General features: G+C 46.1%; 1 protein-coding gene across 1 annotated transcript in view; it reads left to right on the top strand.

Moving 5' to 3' along the window:
• The first annotated feature begins 427 nt into the window (after positions 1 to 427).
• TRANK1 (tetratricopeptide repeat and ankyrin repeat containing 1) overlaps positions 428 to 15,583 on the top strand; it is a 57,550-nt gene continuing 42,394 nt past the window's right edge. Inside the window, exons 1-2 of the mRNA XM_075728322.1 lie at positions 428 to 453; positions 14,778 to 14,912. Of these exons, the coding sequence (XP_075584437.1) occupies positions 14,779 to 14,912 (134 nt within the window). The 5' untranslated portion in view covers positions 428 to 453; position 14,778. The remainder of the gene's footprint in view (positions 454 to 14,777; positions 14,913 to 15,583) is intronic.

The raw sequence follows: 15,583 nt of genomic DNA, 5'->3' as shown, positions 1-15,583 counted from the left end.
CGTATGCTGAAGACACTGCTACGTCATTTTTTTTTTTTTTTTTTTTTTAAAAAAAAAGGCATTTACACCCCTGCAGCGGTGGGAGCACAAAGCCACCTTGCAGGTTCCCGAACGTGCCGTTAGGAGATGGCCGCCTAGGGCCACCCCCCCCCCCCCCGCCCCCGCCGCGCGGGGGAGCCCCCGGCCGCCACACCCACACCCCCCCGTGACCCGGCGCGGGGGGGGGGACGGGGACGGGACACGGGGCCGGGCCGGGACCCCGGGGGGGGGGGGGGGGGGGCGGGGCGGTCTGGGTTTCGATTCCCCGCGCGCGGCCCCCACTCGCGAGGCGGCGCGGGCGGGGCCGGGCCGCGGGGCGGGCGCGGGGGCGGGCCGCGGGGAGACCCCGTTTAGGGGCGACGCCGGCGCGCGCCCCGGGGGCCTCGGCGCGCGGCGGCGGCGGGGTGCAGGCAGGTAGGTACGCAGCGACCCCCCCCACCACCACCACCCATCCCCACCCGGGTGTGTGTGTGTGTGTGTGTGTGTTGTGCGTGGGGGATGTGGGGGGGCGTGGGCGGCTCGGTGCGGGATTTGGGGGGGGGGGGGTGCGTCTGGTGGAGCCGCGGTCGGGGGGGGGGGGTGGTCTGCCCGCCGCGGCGGGAGCCGCCGGGGCTGCGCGGCGCTGCCGGCTCCGTCGCACGGCTGGGTTTGCGTGGGTTTGGTCGTGCGTGCCCGGCGCGGTTCGTCCCCGCGGGGTGTCTGGCCGCCTCGGCCGAGCTGCCGCGGAGTCCCCGTGCACGGAGGCGGGGGGGGTCCCCGCAGGTCCCGGGGGGGAGGCTCGTCCTTCCCTGAACAAGGAGCGCGGCTGCGGGGTTTGGCGGCGCGGGGTTGCGGGCAGCGAGGGTGGCGGTGGCGGTGGGGAAGCCTGCCAGGGGACGCGTGGGCCGGTGGAAGGAGGAGAAGGGAAGAGTGCATTCCTGCTCCTGGCAGGCATCTGGGAGCGTGTGTTGGCCTGGTACGGCTGGCGCGGAGGAGCTGGGGGAGATGCGATGATGTCTCTGCGCTTGGAAAGAAGCAAGAGAGCTCCTTCGGCACGGCCCCGGGCTAAGCATCGCCTTCCGTGGTTTTGGATCCGTTCCTCGAAAAGCAAAAACGGCTGTACGAGGTCGTGGAGTGGTCACTTAACGGGCTTTTTCGTTTGGAAAGGAGTTCGGGCACAGTGTGCGCGTCAGGAGAAAAAAAAAAGCAAAAAGATCTCTCATCGGTCTTTGTATTCTTTGCCCAATTTACAGAAAATGAACTTCAGGTTGATGGAGTGGGCTTATTGCAAATGGGAAGAGGCTTTCCTTTCCCCTGAAAATGTGCAAAAAGGGAGGGTTTCCTGCCAGTGTTGTTTACCAACATGCAGTTAAACTTGTCAAGCGTTGGCTGTAAACCTTGCTGTTAGGGAAATCTTGGTTTGGTTTGCTTTGTTTTTCCCCCGTTCCAGATGTGATATCATCTTGAGCTGATCTATACAAAGGAAATACTGAGACTGTTTGTTGCCATTGCTTTCTTACCCGGTCAGCTCTGTTTGGTGACGAGAACATTGCTAGGCTGAGCAAACAACTGCAGCAGTGTAAACACCTCCCTCTTGGACCGGGTTAGGTCTTGCATGGCTGAGCTAGACCAGGGATTTCAAGATGGTTGTTGTTTTAGAGGATAGGAAGTGGGGTTGACTGTTTACTCTGTTTCGTGAGGTTTGGGTTTTTTTTTTTTTTGTTGTTTTGTGAAACAGCAATGACACCGTGTGGATAGAGTATTGAACGTGTTTTTGCATCAGATTTTCTGTATATAAAGTGGGAGATGCAAGTCCTTTCTTAGTTTATTAAAGTGCTGCTACTGGGAATCATAAATACGTGTATGTATACACAGAGTTTTGCTTGGAAGTGCAACTCCACACTTGCCTTAACTGTATGTTCTCTTAGGTACAACTTGTTACTGGTAGGTTGCAAAGAGGGGAGAATCCTTTGAAACTGAAAGCAAAAAAGCCTGTTTTGTTTCCCTTAGTAAAACAGGATGTGCTGGGGAACAAGGCCAGACTGTCACTGGTGCAAGCTGTGAAGCAGTCTTCAACGAAAGCTGGTCCACATGCGCGTGGCATGAGTTCAGCTTGCGAGGAAAGGAGGAAGGATGTTCCGAGGTGCCACCTTATATCCAGGATGATGTGTCATGGCCTCGCCTGAGGACCTCTGTTGCCAGATTAATCAGCAATGCGTTGAGGTCTTGCCTATGAACTGAGCGAGCTATGATTTTTTTGGTCTTTCAGTAGTGTTATTTTTCCTTGTCATTTTTCTAGGGGGCTTTGCAAAATGGGGTGTAATTTCCATGACATGAAGATACCTTATGGACAGGCTTGGGACACCCCAAGTGGTCTGTAGGAGCCAGTCTGTCAGGTTTCTGTTGCCCTGTTCATGGATGTAAAACTCTGGTTTCACAGGGAGCGCTCATGGTATAAAACAGGTACAGAGCTGGTGTCCTGGGGTGTTTGCACCCATCTTGTTTCATGGAAAGTGTTGTCTTGTTCTTGGTGACATGCTTTTGATTTCCATTTCCTTCCTGTGTTGCTTCCTGGCCTTTGGCCAGGCACACACCTTTCCTGTGTGCAAGTCAACCACAAATCCCTACTCTAGAGGATGTATTTGTGACGTTTTAGTAGCGTCCTTGTCTTGAGCTTTTGCTTGGATTACCGTGAGTCAGCAGGGCTGGCCCAGTACTTCTGGCTGGGTTTGGGTCCTGTTTCTGTGGTCTTGTTTGCTGGTCATGCATCTAAAGAGGAACTGAGCTGCTAAACAGTGTCAGCTACATGAGTTTGGTATGTGGCTAGCTGGAGACATCAGGCAGCTGGGCTTAGTTATTAGGAATAATTGCTTTATAACGGTTTGCACAAATAGAAACCAATATACAGTGGTAATCTGGAGAAGGAGGACTGTCAGAGCTCATTCAGGCTAGCCCTGCCCAGAGCAGGGTCCTAGGCCAGAGCCTTATGTGGTTTGCCAAATGTTGATAAGGATGTATGTCTTGTTTCTGACAACGTCTGTGCCCTGCGATCATCAGTTTACTACAGAGCACATTTCCAGGGGAAAGCTTGGTATGAAATGAAGAGCAGCCTGGGATGTTCTGTCTTGCTTGGTGTACCAGCAGCCATTTAATATCTTGTCCTGGTTTTGGCTGGGACAGAGTTAATTTTCTTCCTAGTAGCAAGCATAGTGCTGTGTTTTGGATTTAGTACTAGAATAATGCTGGTAACACACTGATGTTTTAGTTGTTGCTGAGTACTACTTATGCCAGTCAAGGACTTTTCAGCTTCCCATGCTCTGCCAGGTGCACAAGAAGCTGGGAGGGGGCACAGCCAGGACAGGTGACCCAAACTTGCCAAAGGGCTATTCCATACCATATGACGTCATGCTCAGTATATAAACTGGGGGGAGTCGGCCAGGGGGCCACTGCTCGGGGACAGGTCAGCAGGTGGTGAGCAATTGTTTTTCATTTGCATCACTTGTCTTCCTTGGGGTTTTTTTCTCTCTCTTTTTGTTATTTTTCTTTTCATTACAAGTTATTATTATTATTGTTTTATTTTATTTTATTTCAATTATTGAACTTTTCTTATCTCAACCCATGAGTTTTCTCACTTTTACTCTTCTGATTCTCTCCCCCATCCCACTGGGGCAGGGCGGGGGAGTGAGCGAGCAGCTGTGCGGTGCTTAGTTGCCAGCTGGGGTTAAACCACGACAGTCCATTTTGGCACCCAATGTGGGGCACGACAGGTTGAGATAATGACAAATCTGACCAGAGTGCGTTAGAACAAATTTGTTATAAACATTCATTATATTAGTTTGATAGTTGCTGGTCACGGTGTTGACTAATTTGCTCTCAGAGTTGTCGTGCTTGTTCTCAGAGTTGTGTTGTTACACCTAACCTGCTGTATACATTCCATGTTGTGCTGTTTATCACCGCTGGGAGCTGGGTCAAGGTTATCATTTTGCTGAACTTTGTAACACTGGCTTATGATACGAGAAAATGGCTGGTCATGAGACTAATCTGGTATTTGTACTGCTGTCATCTCCGTACTTCAGGAGCCATCTCTCAGAAACTATCAATAATTACACTTTACCTTTTCTCCTCTGAGAGCCAATTTACAGCAGAAACACCTTCCTTCACCCTCCCTTTCTCCAGTCCAGTTACAATAGCTCTTGAGAACTTTGAATATCCTTGGGATGTTCAAACTGGCATGTTCCTGTTGCTCCTACTCCTGAATGTGTTTCAGGTCTTGTTTAAAGTTAAACAGCTATTTAAGGATACCATCCAGACATCTTCTCCGAGGCTGGATAGGTATGAGTGGCAGGGTATGTGGGATAGTATGGGCAAGTACCTAGGACAGTGGGCACCTCCAGTGTTTTGGAACTTCACCCCTGGACAAGTGCAGAATCCTGAAAAACTAGTAAGGTATTTGGAAAAAGTATGCTGTCCCCCTGGCAATTCCAGAGAGACACAAATCACTGCAATGTGCTGGGGCCTGGCCCATGCCTACCGAGCCCTGTTCAACACTATTCAGAACCCTCAAGGGGAAGAGAAGGTCTCTGGATCTGATGACGAGGCGACAGGCACTGTGGCTGCTCCAAACCCAGTGGCAGGCACTGCAGCTGAACCAGAGAACCAACCCATGCCAGTATCAGTCGCCCCCATACACAAGAAGAAATCTTGGAAGTGGAATTCAGCTTGTTTAGTAAGGGATGAAGAAGCTTCTCCTAAGAGTGAGCAGGAGGAAGAAGCATACTGCCCTGCCAACAAGGAGGCAGACTACTCTAAAGCAGGGCCATCATGAGGAGAGGAGGGGAAGAAGAAAACTTCCCCGCTTCCCCCCGAGGAAGGACTCGGTGGGAGGGTTCCTCCTCTTCCTCAGAGGGAGAGGAAGAACTCATAAATGAGACAGTAACCACGCAATCTCTGTCCCTGCATGGGCTGTGAGATAAGTGAACGGATTTCAGCCGTCGTCCAAGCAAGCACATTGTCACCTGGCTGCTCTGATGCTGGGATAATGGGGCCAGTAGCCTGGAATTAGAGGGTTAGGAAGTGGTGTGGTTTAGCCCCAGCCAGCAACTAAGCACCACGCAGCCGCTCGCTCACTCCCCCTACCCCGATGGGATGGGGGAAAGAATCAGAGGAGTAAGAGTGAGAAACACTCCTGGGTTGAGATAAGAACAGTTTAATAACTGAAATAAAGTAAAAAGGTAATGATAATAATAACAATATAATAATGATAATAATAATAGTAATATACAAAGCAAGTGATGCACAATGCAATTGCTCACCACCCGCCGACCGATACCCAGACAGTTCCCGAGCAGCGATCGCTGCTCCCCGGCCAACCCCCCCCAGTTTATATACTGAGCATGACGTCATATGGTATGGAATAGCCCTTTGGTCATTTTGGAACAACTATTCTGGCTGTGCCCCCTCCCAGTTTCTTGTGCACCTGGCAGAGCATGGGAAGCTGCAAAGTCCTTGACTAGCATCAGCAGTACTCAGCAACGACTAAAACATCAGTGTGTTATCAGCATTGTTCTAGTACTAAATCCAAAACACAGCACTATGCTTGCTACTAGGAAGAAAATTAACTCTATCCCAGCCAAAACCAGTACAGGACGCCAAGCAGCTGGGATCCGTTTCAAGGGAAGGGGGCATTGACAGAGCGATTGAAAAAGGGGCACAAGTCCACAGCCTCTGGAGGCAACTCCTGTCAGGTGTAAAGGAAAGGTATCCCCTTGGGGAAGATGTTATATGTCATCCAGGCAAGTGGACCACCATGGAGAGAGTTAGCCAGTACCTGAGGGAATTAGCCATGCTGGAGGTGATTTATAGTGACTTGAACAATGAGCAGTTATCCAAAGATCCAGATGAAGGCAAATGCACGCGACCCATGTGGCAGAAGTTTGGAGGGAGTACGCCATTGTCACATGCCAGCTCATCGGCAGTAGTGACCTAGAAAGATGGAGAGGGAGAAATGGTGGATGAAATAGCTGGCCAGCTCTGGCAATACAAAGAAAGTCTCTCTTCCTCCCTTGTCTTGGCTGTGGAGAAACTGGTCCAGCAACTCAAAGAGGATAGATCCTACTCCCGACCTGTATGGACCAGTATGTCAGCTATTAGGAATAAGCATTCCTCTGGTCAAGAGGGAGGATACAGTGGGTACACACTATGGCCCACCCTGTGGTTTTACCTGTGTGACCAGGGAGAGGACATGAGGAAGTGGGATGGAAAATCTGCCTTGACCTTAGAGGCACAGGTATGTGAGTTGCAAGGAAAAAAACAATCACACAAGGGGGTTCTTCCAGGAAATGCTGCTCCAGTTGCCAATGGGCAGTTCCCCAGACAGAGTAGAAGGGCTGATCTTACTCCTGATCTTAATGAAGGGACTTCTGATTTGTATTTATTTACAAGAAGTGAGTAGCAAATACTATGACCAGGACTAGAGGGGCCCTGCCTCCAGCCAGGTGGAGGAAAGGGACAACTGGATTTACTGGACTGTGTGGATTCAATGGCCTGGCACATCAGACCCACAGGAGTTTAAGGCTCTAGTGGACACCGGTGCACAGCATACCCTAATGCCATCAAGTTATAAAGGGGCAGAACCCGTCTGTATTTCTGGAGTGACAGGGGGATCCCAACAGCTAACTGTACTGGAGGCTGAAGTGAGCCTAACTGGGAATGAGTGGCAGAAGCACCCCATTGTGACTGGCCCAAAGGCTCCGTGCATCCTTGGCATAGACTGCCTCAGGAGAGGGTATTTCAAGGACCCAGAAGGGTACTGGTGGGCTTTTGGTACAGCTGCCTTGGAGATGGAGGAAATGAAATGGCTGTCCACCTTGCCCGGTCTCTCGGAGGACCGTTCTGTTGTGGGGATGCTGAGGGTCGAAGAACAACAGGTGCTGATCACTACCACAGCGGTGCACCAGCAGCAATATCGCACCAACCGAGACTCCCTGATTCCCATCCATAAGCTGATTCATCAACTGGAGAGCCAAGGAGTGATCAGCAAGACTCGCTCACCCTTTAACAGCCCCATATGGCCAGTGCAAAAGTCTAATGGGGAGTGGAGTAGACTACTGTGGCCTGAACAAAGTCACGCCACCGCTGAGTGCTGCCGTGCTGGACATGCTAGAACTTCAATACAAAGTGGAGTCAAAGGCAGCCAAGTGGTATGCCACAATTGATATCGCTAAAGCATTTTTCTCAATCCCTTTGGCAGCAGAGTGTAGGCCCCAGTTTGCTTTCACTTGGAGGGGTGTTCAGTACACCTGGAATTGACTGTCCCAGGGGTGGAAACACAGCCCTACCATTTTCTATGGACTGATACAGACGGCACTGGAAGAGGGTGAAGCTCCAGAACATCTGCAGTACATTGATGACATCGTTGTGTGGGGCAACACAGCAGAAGTTTTTGAGAAGGGGAAGGAAATAGTCAAATCCTTCTGAAAGCCAGTTTTGTCATAAAACAAAGTAAGGTCAAGGGACCTGCACAGGACATCCAGTTTTTAGGAATAAAATGGCAAGATGGACGTCGTCAGATCCCAATGGATATGATCAAAAAGATAGCGGCTATGTCTCCACCAACTAGCAAAAAGGAAACACAAGCTTTCTTGGGCGTTGTGGGGTTTTGGAGAATGCATTTTCCAAATTACAGTCTGATTGTGAGCCCTCTCTATCAAGTGACCCGGAAGAAGAATGATTTCAAATGGGGCCCTGAGCAATGACAAGCCTTTGAACAAATTAAACAGGAGATAGTTCATGCAGTAGCCTTTCGGCCAGTCCAGGCAGGACATGATGTAAAAAATGTGCTCTGCACCGTAGCCAGGGAGAACGGCCCTACCTGGAGCCTCTGGCAGAAAGCACTAGGGGAGACTCGAGGTCAACCCCTAGGGTTTTGGAGCTGGGGATACAGAGGATCCAAGGCCCACTATACTCCAACTGAGATATTGGCAGCATATGAAGGGGTTTGAGCTGCTTCAGAAGTGGTTGGTACTGAAGCACAGCTCCTCCTGGCACCCCAACTGCCGGTGTTGGGCTGGATGTTCAAAGGGAGGGTCCCCTCCATGCATCATGCAGCTGATGGTATGTGGAGTACGTGGGTCGCACTGATCACACAAGGGGCTCAAAGTTCCTGAGCAGCGATCGCTGCCCCCAGGCCAACTCACCCAGTTTATACACTGAGCATGACGTCATATGGTATGGAATGCCCCTTTGGCCAGTTTGGGTCAGCTGTCCTGGCTGTGCCCCCTCCCAGTTTCTTGTGCACCTGGCAGAGCATGGGAAGCTGAAAAGTCCTTGACTAGCATAAGCAGTACTTAGCAACCACTAAAACATCAGTGTGTTATCAGCATTGTTCTAGTACTAAATCCAAAACACAGCACTATGCTTGCTACTAGGAAGAAAATTAACTCTATCCCGGCCAAAACCAGGACACCCTAACAATAGGGATGTCTAATGAGAAGCTATCTAAATGACAGGCTTTTCATTTGAGTTCACCAGCTTCTCCAAGATGAGCTGACATATTTTACAAGGGCTGAACACATTCTTAATGAGATACTGGCTGAACATTAAATTAAAATGTTCAATGAAAATATTCACATAATCCCAAATACCACTATGACTTTTTCCAGACTAAACAGATCCATGAGGATGGCCATGTCTAAATCTCAACTTCTTTCCCCTCTTCTGCGTGAGATTTCCTGATCTGTGTACTTATGGCTGGTCAGTTATAACCTGTTCATCCTGATTGCAGAACTTATGTTTTTGTCTCTGCTGTTTCTCCAAGACCTCCTCTGAAAGCACAGGCAATTTCAAGATTTTTTGTTTGCCATTCAGCATTTGATGGAAAAGCAAAGCTCCTGAAAGAAGTGCATTTTTTCTGGTTTTCACTGTCAGGGTTATGCTTATATGCATTCAAAGGAGGCTGTGTTCTGTAGATATGTCTTTGCTAGCTGCTGTTGTTGTCAGGAAAGCAAATAAAAGTGACTAGCACACAGAGCATTGCCTCTTCAAGTTATGACCTGCTAAAGCTTTCTCATCCTCTATTTTTCCTCTCTTTTCTTGTGCCTGCCCTGACATTCATGTACATCTATACCAGGACATACTGAGCGTGTCATTCGAAGACCTATATGCAGTGTCTTTTTGCTGGGTGACTGCAGGACTGCCTGGACGGATGGTGCCAGTGGTGGCAACGTGGCTGGAGGGGTCCTTCTGATGTAGCAGGTCAGGGTGACACAGCAATTCCTTCTTGGTGGCACCATGCTCTCGGAGCCAGCATGCTTTTGTTGGGCAAGAGCTAATGAGAGCCCAGAGGTTTCCTCATGAGAAAACATGAATTACTCAAATGGTGATGAAATGTATTTAGTTGTCACTCAACGACAGTTTAGATGTGTTGTTGGGCTTTTTCTCTCCTTACTTGTGGCCAGTTGGTAATGTCTGCCTCTTAGGTTAAGGGAGAAGAAGGAAAGATTATTTATTCCTCTGCTTAATAGGAATGAGGAATGCACAGTCTTGAGAAGTCAGATTTCCTGGAAAGAGGAAGATGATAATTTTTCACTACTATTTTAATTCAGATGCAGAGCTCCCCAGATTGCTATACTTCATTTGTTCCTTGCATTATGGAAAGCTATTGTGCCTCAAGAATAAAAACGTTATTCTACTACTAAGTAATGTCATAGGGATGGAACCTCAAAGCTTGACTTTCAGTATCAACAATAATTAAAAGCATGGCTGTGTAGACCTTCCAGTTCTTCTCTGTGAATAAGCAGTGGCACAGTTTCTCTTTTAAAATGTGTAAAGCAGATGCAGACAGAACAAACCAACTGCTTGGGTTCACTCTCAGATTTATCAAGTTTTTAGTATTGCCAGCTTCAGATACTCGGAAAGCACAAGCTGGCCTCCTGAAATTGATAGCTGGTGTAAGGAACACAACATTCTTCAAGAATGACAAATGGGTTTTCTGGGCAGTCTCTGTTCGTGTTTTCAAGCTTATCTGCTGAAGTGAGAGGAATCAAAGCTTAGCCTTGTAAACGCGCAAAACTGCCCTGCTTCTGAGGACAGTCTGACTGAAGCAGTTCAGTGGGACACCAACCATAACAATAACGTAAGAGTTGGCAACATGTGAAGTCAATGGGAATTTTGCCCACTGGCAGCAGTAGGGGTTGGAGCCGATTGTTTCTGACTTAACTGTATAATCTTTTGTTTTAATTCTTTGAGTAGAAATTAATACGCTTCATTTCGCTGTCATGGTCATGCTGGTGGCCTCAGGAGCCATAAAAAAAAGTGAACAGAGTAGGCCATCTTGTCTGGGTTTTTTGTTTGTTTCTTTGAAAGATAAGGTCTCAGCAATGCACTGGGAAGGCTCTCCCAGACCTTAGGGTGTCCCTGCACGTTTATGTGTTTCATGGAGTCCATAGCTTGGGAGAAATCCCCACTTTACGAGGGGAACCTGTCTTACTCTACTGTGTCTGGCTGTGATGGAGTTAATTTTCTTCATAGTAGCTCCTGTGGTGCTGTGTTTTAAATCTGTGACCAAACCAATGCTGATAACACGCTAATGTTTTGGCTGTGGCTGAGCAGTGTTTGTACAGTGTTGGGGCCTTCTCTGTTTCTCAGTCTGGCCTCCACCCCCAAATAGCTTGGAGGTGCCCAAGAGGTTGGGAGGGGACACAACTGGGCAGATGTCCCAAACTGACCGAAGGGATAGTCCATGCCATGTAATGTCATGCTCAGGAATAAAAAGGGAGAAGAGGGGGCTTAGGGAGATTAGCCATCCCTCGCTCAGGAACTGGCTGGGCATCGGTCTACGTGTGGGAGGTGGTGGATGATTGCCTTTGCATCACTTGTTTTCGTTCTCTCCTCTTCCACTTCTCTTTTGCTTATTAAACAATTTTTATCTTGACCCACAAGTTGTCTTGCTTTCAATCTTCCTTTCCTCTTCCCCCATGCCACTGGGGGTGGGGGGGAGCGAGCACTTAGCTGCCTGCCAGGGTTAACCCACAGCACTCACCATGACAAAATCTTTCATTAGTTACATTCAGATGCAGTTGTGACCTTTACTTGTGCTGGTTAAGCCAGAGTAATAGACAACGTCTTTGTTTAATGCTCACCACCGTCAGTAGACTTTATATAATATGTCTTTAGTTAGTCCACTGGTTTTGAGTTGAAATTGTTTATGCTTCAGGAAGATGTTAGGCAATAGCAAGACATGCTGTGCTACTCAGCACAGCAGTTCTTTTGGATCATTAACTTAGATGTCAGATTCGCATGCCTATGTATCTCTTGGGTCTGCAAACTTGGGTGTAGTTGCCAAAGCCTGCAGCAGATATCCCAGTTAATTTAAATTACTTACAATTTGGAGTTTTGGCTGGGAAACTCCAGTGCTGGAAAAGGATGGGAATTTGTGTTCTGCTGGAAATCCTGCCGCCTGGAGCGGGGAATGGATGCTGCCTCCTGATCTGAAACAGAGAGCTCGGTTTCAAAATTTATTAGCACGGGATGCGTTTGAAAGTCCTTTTAAAATGTATGTGGCAGTTGGGGGTCTTTTGCTGTATTGTGGGAAAAGTAATCCTTTAAACGTTTTGTAAATACCTTTTATTTGTAATTGTACTTTAAGTAGATTCTAAGAAAAAATAAGGTAAATATAATTCTGGGGAAGGATTTCACCCTAAGTAAAAGCATAGCCTTCTTAAAAAAAAAAACCAAAAAGCTTGAAATTCAGCTAGGGTTTAGAAAACCACAGGTTCGTATGTATTCCTACATGAGAAAGCTCCTGTGTATTTGAACTGTTTTGTTATTAGTCTTGGTGAAAATAATTTATCTAACCTTCTGATGCTAAAAAACTTAAAGCTGAAATAATTATACAAATACGCAGTAGAATACGCATCTTTTAGCACTTCCTGTTTATTCTTTGCACTGATATCAGTAAAACATTAAGCTGCTTTTGGCCCCTATATAGTCCTGACCGTACCAGAACCTGGCAGAAGATTTACTGTAATAATCAAAGGAACTGAGTGTAGTATAATGGAACACCGCAGACAGGAACTTGGACAAGTGCCGGATGAATGAAGAAGGACAATAGAAAAGGTTTGGATGACCACAGCTTGAACTTTGGCAACAAACCTAAGAGGGGTACAAGCTGAACCGACCACCAAAGACCACCAGAGATCCCTATGGAGCATGTGCGGTTAGACTGAATGTATATAACTATGTGATTATGTAATGTATGTAAATTGAAATGCATACATGTATGAGAAGGAAAGGCGTGTGGAATCTATTGTATAAATATGATTAAGAGCGGATGGCAATGTGCTTGATTTGTGGAGAGTCCACCAAGCACCTGGGCCCAAAATAAAGTAATATCTCACCTGTGTGTGTAGAAATTGGCTTATTGCACACCAGGCAACGAATCCGCTTTTTGGACAACAGCACTGTTGCTCTATGTTTTGCCTTTTCTTCGCCTCACTAATGTTTATACAGTGCAGTGTAAAAAAGTCCCACTTATGTTATGAGTACACTTGACTCACCGTCTGGATAAGTAGTATTTTTAAAATATATACTGTATGCACCTTGCTCAATGAAGTGATGATTTCATTTGCCTAGGGTAAATGTCATAATTACTCCTCTAGCGTGACTGGTCGTCGTACCTCCCCCATGCAGATGGGACCTGTTTTTCTTCGGTTTAGTTTATCACCAGGAATTTCATCTGTTCTTTGTGCTTCCCTGGAATTAGCGAGGTGATGTTTGGATTGCAGACATTATCACGGAGTGTTTGTTTAATTAAATAAGACCTAACTTCTGACAGGCCTTTTCCAAGCCAGCCTGAAGCAGTCTGGATCTGAGCTTTGTGGTTGCACATGCATGGTTCTTCTGCTGTTGCCTCTTCAGAGTTGTGGGCTGCTGCTGCCCGGTCTGCTGAGTGCAGATGCCATCCTGCCCAGCACCTCTTGGGCTTGGACAAATGAGGGAGGCATCCATAGCATGCCTCTTCGTACCTCTGTCTTCACAATACAGTGCTGATTCTCAGCGTTTCAGGTTCATCATGAGGAGTGCTATAGAGAAAATACGTTGGTAGTATTTCTTGGTTTGTCTGTAGGTTCATAAACTTAAAAATATTTAGCTTGCTCTGTTGTGAAGAGATCATAGAATCATAGAATCATGTACGTTGGAAAAGACCTTTAAGATCATCCAGTCCAACAAAATGGAGCCCTGGGGAACACCGCTCGTGACTGGCCGCCGACCGGACTTAACTCCATTCACCACAGCTCTCTGGGCTTGGCCACCCAACCAGTTTTTTACCCAGCGAAGACTACGCCCATCCAAGCCATGGGCTGCCAGCTTCCCAAGGAGAATGCTGTGGGAGACGGTGTCAAAGGCTTTGCTGAAGTCCAGGTAGATGACGTCCACAGCCTTTCCTTCATCCACCAGGCAGGTCACCTTGTCATAGAAGGAGATCAGGTTGGTCAAGCAGGACCTGCCTTCCATGAACCCATGCTGGCTGGGCCCAATCCCCTGGTTGGCCTGCACGTGCCTGTTGAGTTCACTCAATATGAACCACTCCATAATCTTTCCCGGCACCGAGGTCAGGCTGACAGGCCTGTAGTTCCCCGGGTCCTCCTTCCGGCCCTTCTTGTAGATGGGCATCACGTTGGCAAGCCTCCAAGTTCTTGCACATTATGTTAGCAGGTTGTGAAGTTACAGATTGTTCCTGGTTTTGTTCCAGGCCTGCTAATACCTGGCTAATAAGTAAATCTGTGCATTCCTTTTTGGTGAATTAATCTTATTTAATAGTACTGAGATTTGTGAGATTCATACAGGTTTTTTTGAGGTAATGCAAATGGCTTTTAATTGTAAAATCCATCTGTGAAGAATGATTTTACGCAAGGCTTTAGCATTGGATTTTTCTCTCGTTTGTGATTTTGATGTGCTGTTTCTCAACATACATGTAGCTGTTTTTCCTCTTGTGTTTGCTTCCTTTATCTAGCTGCTTTACCATGTGATTAGTTGTAGGTAATGAACATGATTTTACAATTTTAATGATGAAATATTTTTTCAATCAGTTGCAGTTGATGCCTGTTTCAACTTTTGTTTTCTTCAGGTGCTTGCTATATTCATTTTAATAACAGTTTTAAATCTGATTCAAGGTCCTCATGCAGTGTTAATATACTTACGTTACAGTATTTGCATGCAGTAATTAAGTTTCAGTGCAGTTTTGTATATATTGCATTATTGAATGTCTAGCCAGAGAGGCTGGACAAAAAAGTCGTAAAGATAAATAAAAAGCAAGTAAATGAGTTTTGTGTTTAATTAATTGAGATTTATAGCTTCATGTATTTCTTAAGCATATGACCTCTGTTTGTTCTCTCAGATATTTCCTCCCACATTTAGTGAGTGTGTGCACACACATTTAAATAATTTGGAATCTTAATTTAAAATATGGTTTAAGACTTGAGGAGAAAAACTGAAAAAAATGCATATCAATGGTAGATCTGGTTAGCTGAGGTTGATTAAAAAATAGATGGGAAGTTGAGGCTTCAACAGCGAAGGTGAGGCTATCACCTGAGTTACATTTTATTATTCCAACTGCATCAAACAAAAAAGATATGCTTTTTTGTCCTCTTTTTCAAATATGCAAAAACTAGGGTGAAAATTTAAGTGGATTTTAGGGAAAGAAGTGTCTCATAAATCAATGCTTTTGTTTGATTTTTTTTTTTTTTTTTGCTCTTAATTAGCATGGATGCCATGGAATATGCACAGGTTATGAGACAAGCTGGGAACAAGGATTTTAAAAATGGAAATTACTCTTTGGCCATCAGAAAGTACGATCAAGCTCTACATATGCTCGGTTATTTAATGCAGTGGGTCCCGTAAGTATTCTTGAATTACAACATGTAAACCGTAAGACAAGTCTGAAATTTGTACAGTACTACAGTTAGCTCAGAACTGTATTTCTTGCCCTGACACTTGGTTTTCTTGTATCTTTTATCACACTCTTTAGTGTACCAGTTTTACAATTAAAGAGGAATTGCTATTCCTGACATACGTGTGGGTAGTTAGTTAGTGACTGCTATCTGAATATTTTTATATAAGCATCAATTATAAATCAGTGTAATTAAAGCTCAAATTAATTTTCCATAAACAGTGTTCGTTTCTGTTAAATTAGTTCTGTTTCTTACCTGAAATGCTGTGGATTAAATCTTGCTGTGATTCTGCCATGTACTGGTCATGTGTATGGCCTGTTGTTACATGGGTCATTCTGATTATCTTTAAAATGATTCATGCAAGTTACTTTGTTCGTGTTATTTGGTCTTTCTTAGTATTCTCAGATTTGTTTAAAAACATAATGTTTCAGTGCAAGAGTACTTTGGATATTTCTTTCCAAATGTTAAGTGCTTGTTTTCGTCAGTTAACATCAGTTGCTAATGTTATTAATGATTAAATAGTTGAGTGTTATGTTAACTATTAAATATTCATTACTACTGTGTATTAACACTGCTGTTAACCTAATTTAAATCAGCCATTCGTTTATTTTGACTAT

This window comes from Pelecanus crispus, chromosome 2 (genome assembly GCF_030463565.1).
Source record: "Pelecanus crispus isolate bPelCri1 chromosome 2, bPelCri1.pri, whole genome shotgun sequence".
Taxonomy (NCBI): domain Eukaryota; kingdom Metazoa; phylum Chordata; class Aves; order Pelecaniformes; family Pelecanidae; genus Pelecanus; species Pelecanus crispus.
This window is presented reverse-complemented; position numbering and strand designations above follow the sequence as displayed.